Raw genomic sequence first — 7,133 nt, forward strand, 5'->3', positions numbered from 1 at the left:
GACAAATTTTCATTGAAACGAAACAAATAGTTCTCATTACACTTCTAATTGCTTTTTCCAAAACTTCTAGAACAAGAATGGAAGAACACGCAGATGCGAAATGGAATTTACCGGGCTGGAGAATAGAGCAGAAGTACAGCACTGATGTACTGATCGGGAATTGGAACGAAGAACGTCGAGTGGTAAGTGGCGCTCCATCTTTTTAGTAGGGTTGAACATTCCATCATGCGGATGTGAAATAATTTCTCGGCACAATAGAACCCAACAAGCTGTGAACAATTAGCTTCGTAATATCAGCTTGCTAAGATCCAATTTTCCTTATTTCTTCAATGCTTAATAAGCCACATCCAAAAGAATTCTCTCATTCAATTTCCCATCGAAACTGTCAAAAGTCACTCGTGACTTTTACAATTTTGACTGAAATGCCCATTGTTGAAATAATTTTAACTCCAATAACTGAATTGCGTATTTGCTTGAACAGTTATAGCGATGATAAACATCTTCTTTGGAAAAGAGCCAGAATCAAAGATCAAAAATATGAATCATTATGACATTACTCGATTAACAAATACTTAGTCGAGTAATTTTATTTTTTTTTGCAGATGTGTTTTGTATTCTCTTTGTTCACTAAAGTTACGTGAATATTTTATACTGAATTCCTGACCTGCTAGTAGGTTGCAGTCGCTCAAATGGAGAAAAGGAATTTACTTAATGAACAAGAGTTTGAAATTTAGGAATAGATTAAAATATTTTGTTTAGAAGCTTATTAAATTTAACAGCAGTTTGGTAATAATTTCTGGTATTTATATATTCAAGCATTTCACACAATTTACCTGCGCAGTAAGTTTTGAGCATGAATTTTTTGATGGCTTTTTAATTAACGTTATTTTCTTTCCTGAAAACAGTTGGTGGGATGCTTATTGCACGTTTCTCGTTCTGACAGGCTTCCACTACAGATATTTCTAAATTTTACTTTCAATTTCTTTGACCATCAGTAGGGCACTTTTCTGTAGTTTTCGAACTATATTCTCTACTGATTAGTCACAAGTGCTTCTCCGCCCCTTGCTCAATTACTGAAAATGACAGGGAGAAAGGGAACAATTCAATTGAGACAGTTTTCTTGGCAGGGCCCTAGAAGTGCCAATTTTCTCTTCCAAGTGACAAAACTTAACTAAAATTAAATTTCACAGGTATTATATTGCTGTGATTATTTTTCAGTTTGGACGTGGTGACTCACACTTTGGGAGTACTCACAGAGTGGACTTCAAAAATTATGGAAAATTTCTACCAGATGTCACAACCAGACGAAAAGCTCTTCAGCAACATAATGTAAGTTAGTAGTTAAAATATAAATTACAACAAAATTGTTTTCTATCAACATTGCAGGCAAACTTTTATCTTTTTGTTGCACTGTCTACGAACTTCCAGTGCCTCTAAAGATAATTGTTGTTAAAGGACTGAAAGATTATAGCCTTGGCTCTGGTTGTTGAGGGTGAATAAAACCACCCAAGAAAAAACTGCATAATAAGTCCCTAAACTTATTCTTTCCCTCTCAGGATCTATAAGCAACTTCTCCTAACTGGTGACCATAGCTTTCTTTGTTGACCATTAGTAAGAATTTGAAGCTAAATGAAAAAAAAGTCCATGATCCTGAAGAAAATTATTTTTCTAGTTCTGACTAAATCCCTGCCCAACAGTCTATTAAATTTATCTTAGGAATGTCAAAAACCATTGCCCCTGAGATTGAAAGAACTAATAAATCAATTCCCTAGATTGTGATAAATCCACAAGACACCCAAAGTTCTATCTAGCTAAGTCACAAGTGACAAACTCATGTCTTTGAACAACTTTTGTAACCTTCTGTATATGATACTTTTAAGAACTGGCTGCCCTAGATTTTAAAGTCAAGAGCCTCCTGGCACCCAGTCATTTTTGCCTAACAGCACAGCTTTAATTTAAATACCCACCCTTTGTAAAGTTTAAGCCTGATGAAAAAAAAATAGTTTGTAAATTAACAAATAAATGTGTTATTCTATCAAATAGTATCTTTCTTTAAAGTTTATTGATTATTTCAGGGGCTAGGAAAAGAGTTCATATTCTCCCATCATCAAAAAGCTTATGAGGGCAACAGAATATCCTGGTATGACCAACAGTTTAACAAGCGTGAGATTACCGAGTCAAGGCTGCCACCACTGAGGAGCTGGGACAGGCAAAAGTTGGCCTGGGCACCAGAGAAATCTGATTACCCTACCCAAGGTTTGTTCTAAGTAGACTCTTCATCACCAAAGAGGAATTTCTCCTGTATCAACACATTCTCAATTCTTTCAGTGCATGACATGTTGATGCAAGTGGCATGGTCAGTACTCTTATCAACAACAGCAAATTGGCCAATCAGATTGCAACATTACTGCTAATTGTGAAAAAAAAAAAAAGATTCAAAATAATGAAATAGAGCTTTCCTTGAGAGTACTTTTGATGTCATTTAGATTTACATTCTCTGATAGTATGCTTGACTGTTCAACTATGACAAGGACATTGGAACAACAAACTGGGGAAATTCAAAACCCAATACCACGAAAGCTTCTATGGAGACTTGGGTGTAGGTTCTCTGCAAAAAGCTATCCCTAAGTTATCATTCCAAGAATTAGACGGGTAGGTAGTTAACAATTTTTTTTCAATGTTTATCTAGGACCTCCTACAAACTACGGACTTCTGAAGAAACTTCAGCAGAAGTGGAAGAATGAGGCAGCTTTGGAAAAACTTGGGACAAATGTGTCCACTTACAACATATCATTCACCCAACATCCAAAAGAATTATTTACATTTCAACACCATGCAAGACCAAAAAGTCTCTCATGTCACTTCCATCCACATAACATCAACAAAGATCTGCATTTACGAGGGAAACAGCTCAGCACTGCTCCAGAATTTCCTCCAACTCTTGCCATTCCACACAATGTTCCTCCAAACTTTCCACAATCAACCATACTGGCAATTTAAAACCATTTTCATAAAAAAAAGAAAATTGTGGAAATTTTTTTTGTGCATGTCACTTTTCTGTGATAACTTTTTTCTTACACAACAACTGTTCCCAACTTTATTTATTCATGTTCTAATATGTAAATAATTAGATACCATGAAAATATACTTTTTGGATTGCCTATCTAATTAAAAGTGACCCTTTTTGGGTTAACCCTTAACTCCCACGATCTGATTGTCAGTTCTCCCCTTTAGCTGCTGCACATTTCCTTGAAATTAGTTACGAGAATTAAATTTTAAATCAAGAAAACAACTTCTTCCTGCAGATAACTTTGGGTTAATTCTCATTACCTGCTTACTGGATAATGTATGGATACAATAGAGAGAAGTTAGATGTTGATCACTTCTGGTAGTTTAAGGGTTAAAAGTTGCTTAATTTGATGACTTAGCAAAGATAATTCAAAAGTTGTTTTATATCTTTTGATTAAGAAATGGTCACCTGCACATAATACTGTAACAGTGACTATGGGTGATACAAACAACACAGTGAGGTTGTAATTAGTAATTCTGGATACACAAACAATAGGCAGACTGGAAATAAGTAAGTACATAATATTCTATATTGACTTTGCCACAGAAATTATACTCTTAAAGAATTGTCTAGCATTATCATTACCAATGATTATCACAATACTTGAATGATTTATTGACTGTTATGCAGACTTGGAAAGCAACCAAATAGTTGCAAAATCTCTTCTTAAAGAAATGTGGTCTTTTTTATCATAACTACCAAAATATTGGCACTTAATGTAACTCTGACAGGTTATAAATTACTGAGCTTGTAATTTGAGCCATTCAGTAAAAATGAGCTAATTATTCATCTTAGACACATATACCATTACTGTTTGGTTTTTGTAAAAGGTCACACAATGATTTGTACAATTTATGACAAAAATGTTTAGTAATATATTTTCAAAATAAAACAGCACCGTTCACACAGAAAATATTGGCAGTGTTGACTTTTCTTTTTAACTAATTATTCTTTCCTTTATATTGAATTTTTGCATTATTTTATCAAAAAGCTTACCACCTTGTGTTACATTCACTTAAGCATTCTTCACTTCCACTACTTTGCATACTGCTTCACACTTGCTGTAGGTCATTTTTTATTTGCAGGCCTAAAAAACTGTTCTTGAAAACTCTCTGGAACAGCAAGTAGTAGCACCTGTTCAAGCACTATAGCAGTGAGGCCCCAAATCTTGCGAGGTCCATTGAGAAACAATGGATAGACAGTCTGAGATGTAAACTTGGTATAGCCTCGATTGAGTGGATTACAGACATGTGCCAGTGAAAGAGTGAAGACAGATTCCACCTACAGACGCGAAAATTTATAAAATTAATTAAGCTTTTGGTTCTAAGATATCTTTTCATTCTTTTTCTCCTTTCAAGCCTGTCCACATTTCAATCACTAGAATTTCCTAATAAATAAGTTTAAAGAGTATGATGTTGTGAAATCTTGGTTTTTAATGATAATTTAACCCTTTCACTCCCAAGATCAATTTTAATTCTCCATACTGTCTGCCATACAATACTCACAATTCTATTCTAAGAATTCAGTATTGGATCAACTAATATAATCCCCTAGTTTTATATTTTTGTTTATTTTCATCACTCTTCTTCTTGATATTGTTTTGACACTGTGTTTATGTTACCCAGATCAATACACTGGCCAAGGATAAAATTTTACACACTATCAGAAAATTTTTTAAAAAATGTTGTTGTTATTTTCATTATTGAGTCCTTACCTCCTCTGGATTTAATTTAAGTGAATTCACATCAATTTCTCCAAGAAATCCAATGACAGGGGTGACAGCTTTTTTACCAGTCTAAAATAAAGTTTACAATGACAGTAATAAATGAATGAAAATATTGCAGAACTACATAGACTTCACACTACTCTCATCTCACCAAAAGCTTTTCTGCTCCACCAGCAACTTTCAGTTATAACAAAATAACTGACAAATGCATGCGTGGCATCCTAGTCAACAGTGAGTCTTACACCCTTTCACTCACTTAAAGTAATTCTTCTTACTCAGTCCACCATACAATTTCTATGATGTTAGTTTGGAGAATTTAGTATTATTTGGATCAATTAATAATCCCCTAATAGATATTTTTATTTTCTCTTGTCTCTTGTCTTCTTGACAATTGTAAAGGAAAAAATTATATCTTGGTCACCCCTGATAGTTAAAAGGTTAATTTAAATATTAGTGTTAATATCTCTGTCCCACAGATGTACAATTTATCATTTCTACAACTGAGGGAGGTGCAGTGGTATGCTGGTGAGTGATATGGACTTCCAGTTGAGAGGTCCGAGTTCGAAACCAAGCCTGTGTTGCATTCTTGGGCAAATTGTTAGGGAATCCTGATGAAATGCTGGGGGGTAATTTTGTCATAGACCAGTGTCCCATCCATGGGGGGAGTAGTATTTACTCCTAGTCACTTCATGCTGCTTAGAAACTGCGATAAGCTCCACCTGGGTGGGCTAATAAGCTCATGTACAGACTTTTACATATCTTCATACTCATATAGAAATAGATACCCGATCTGGAAATACTGGCATCTGTGCCCAGACTTGAACACAACTTCTCTCCAGTCCTAATTCCTCTTCCATTTCCCGAACAGCTGTGTCTACAATACTGTTATCTTCAGGATCTCTCTTACCACCTGGAAAACTATGAAATGATAGCAATTAGTCATTACACAAAAGATTCATACCAGCCTAAACCATGCCAGGAATCAAGAAACATTGATCGATTTAAATTATCTGATATTAAATCTCAGATTGCTTATTAAGTTTAATACCAAACTTGGATGAACAGCTCAACTTGATTATGCAATGAGGTTCAAGGACATTCACAAAGAAGGAGAAAGGGAAGGAAAAAATGGATTTTAGCAGAGGCAGTTCTACAAGATGGTTCTATAGACTGTTTTCAAGTGGAACTGCAATTTGGAGTGTTGGTTTTTGAGGTGAGATGAAAGCCAGAGAACCTTGAGAGAAACAACAATCAACAACAAAAACATATGATCTACCTCAGGCCATGTCAGATAGAGGCCAGTCCTTCCACCATTGCCCTATCTCTGCCTCCACAATAACCATTGATTATTATCATGATTTACAGATAATTAAGATAGTGACCTCAAGAGATTAGCAACTAACCTTACTTCTCCTTTGTGACTGTTCAATTGACTGGAACGAAGAGTAAAAAGCACTGAGGGAACAGAGTTCACAAGACAGAAAGGGACAAATACAGCAGCCTCCTCAGAGCACCTTGCCAGCAAAGACTTAGGAGTTCTCATTTTTCCAAGCTGCCTGACAAGGCGGTCTTTATTCTCCTCTGAAAAGGCATCACTGAAATTTGAACATGTTCCTGTCAAACTGGACGTTCTTATTGTTCTTGAATTGCGACTTCTTGGAAAGAAAGGCGAGCTGCTGGAACGACTAATATTTGATGAGAATTCAGAGGAGGTTGGGTAACATCTTGAAAACCGTAGTTTACGAAAAACTCTTGCGCCTTGTGTCATCGTGGAGTTCATTTAGACGTTTTTCCCTTCCAACTGAAGGTTGAGTTTCGATGTGTAAAAATAAAATTACAAAAATGACGCAAACAATTTCATTAAGATATGCAAAATTTTCGACGAAGTACTAACTGAATTACGACAATCTCTTTGACGAAGCAGCGCCACCTTATATTAGCCTCATAACAATACAACTTTCTGCCTGAATGTTGTAGCTTTACAAATCAGCTTTTCTATAAACACGTTAGTTGACCAGAAACGAGCATTCATCGTGGACTTCTGTTCATGGTTCATTTAAATTTCGCCGCCATTTTGACGTTTAATAATCAAGTGGTCATGTAAGTTCCATGAATATTCTTCTTTTGTTAAAGCACCGCTGTACACTATAGAGCCTTCAGTCAAACATGACGTTAGCGAAAAGAACTGTAGAGCTGTTTTACGATGTTATTTCACCATATTCTTGGATCGCGTTTGAGGTAGGTGACCTAATTTCAGTAAGAATTTATTTTATAGACTGCATTCGCGTCTCAACTGTTAAGAAAACGTTTTCAAGGACGGGCAGATTTTGTACAGCG

General features: G+C 35.5%; 3 protein-coding genes across 3 annotated transcripts in view; 2 read left to right on the top strand and 1 right to left on the bottom strand.

Moving 5' to 3' along the window:
* The first annotated feature begins 2 nt into the window (after positions 1-2).
* LOC131795573 (cilia- and flagella-associated protein 107) lies at positions 3-3,109 on the top strand. The gene is made up of 4 exons (XM_059113154.2): positions 3-182; positions 1,219-1,329; positions 2,076-2,256; positions 2,690-3,109. The coding sequence occupies exons 1-4, from the start codon at positions 78-80 to the stop codon at positions 2,998-3,000; spliced, it is 708 nt and encodes a 235-aa protein (XP_058969137.1). The 5' UTR covers positions 3-77; the 3' UTR covers positions 3,001-3,109.
* Positions 3,110-3,961: 852 nt separating this feature from the next.
* On the bottom strand, positions 3,962-6,868 carry LOC131795572 (mitochondrial coenzyme A diphosphatase NUDT8). Its single transcript, XM_059113153.2, has 4 exons — positions 6,200-6,868; positions 5,582-5,714; positions 4,785-4,865; positions 3,962-4,351 (listed from the first exon to the last, which is right to left on the bottom strand). The coding sequence occupies exons 1-4, from the start codon at positions 6,574-6,576 to the stop codon at positions 4,139-4,141; spliced, it is 804 nt and encodes a 267-aa protein (XP_058969136.2). The 5' UTR covers positions 6,577-6,868; the 3' UTR covers positions 3,962-4,138.
* Positions 6,869-6,951: 83 nt separating this feature from the next.
* Positions 6,952-7,133, top strand: part of LOC131795564 (glutathione S-transferase kappa 1) — a 6,931-nt gene continuing 6,749 nt past the window's right edge. Inside the window, exon 1 of the mRNA XM_059113146.2 lies at positions 6,952-7,034. Within this exon, the coding sequence (XP_058969129.2) occupies positions 6,963-7,034 (72 nt within the window). The 5' untranslated portion in view covers positions 6,952-6,962. The remainder of the gene's footprint in view (positions 7,035-7,133) is intronic.

Source organism: Pocillopora verrucosa, chromosome 9, assembly GCF_036669915.1.
Source record: "Pocillopora verrucosa isolate sample1 chromosome 9, ASM3666991v2, whole genome shotgun sequence".
NCBI lineage: Eukaryota > Metazoa > Cnidaria > Anthozoa > Scleractinia > Pocilloporidae > Pocillopora > Pocillopora verrucosa.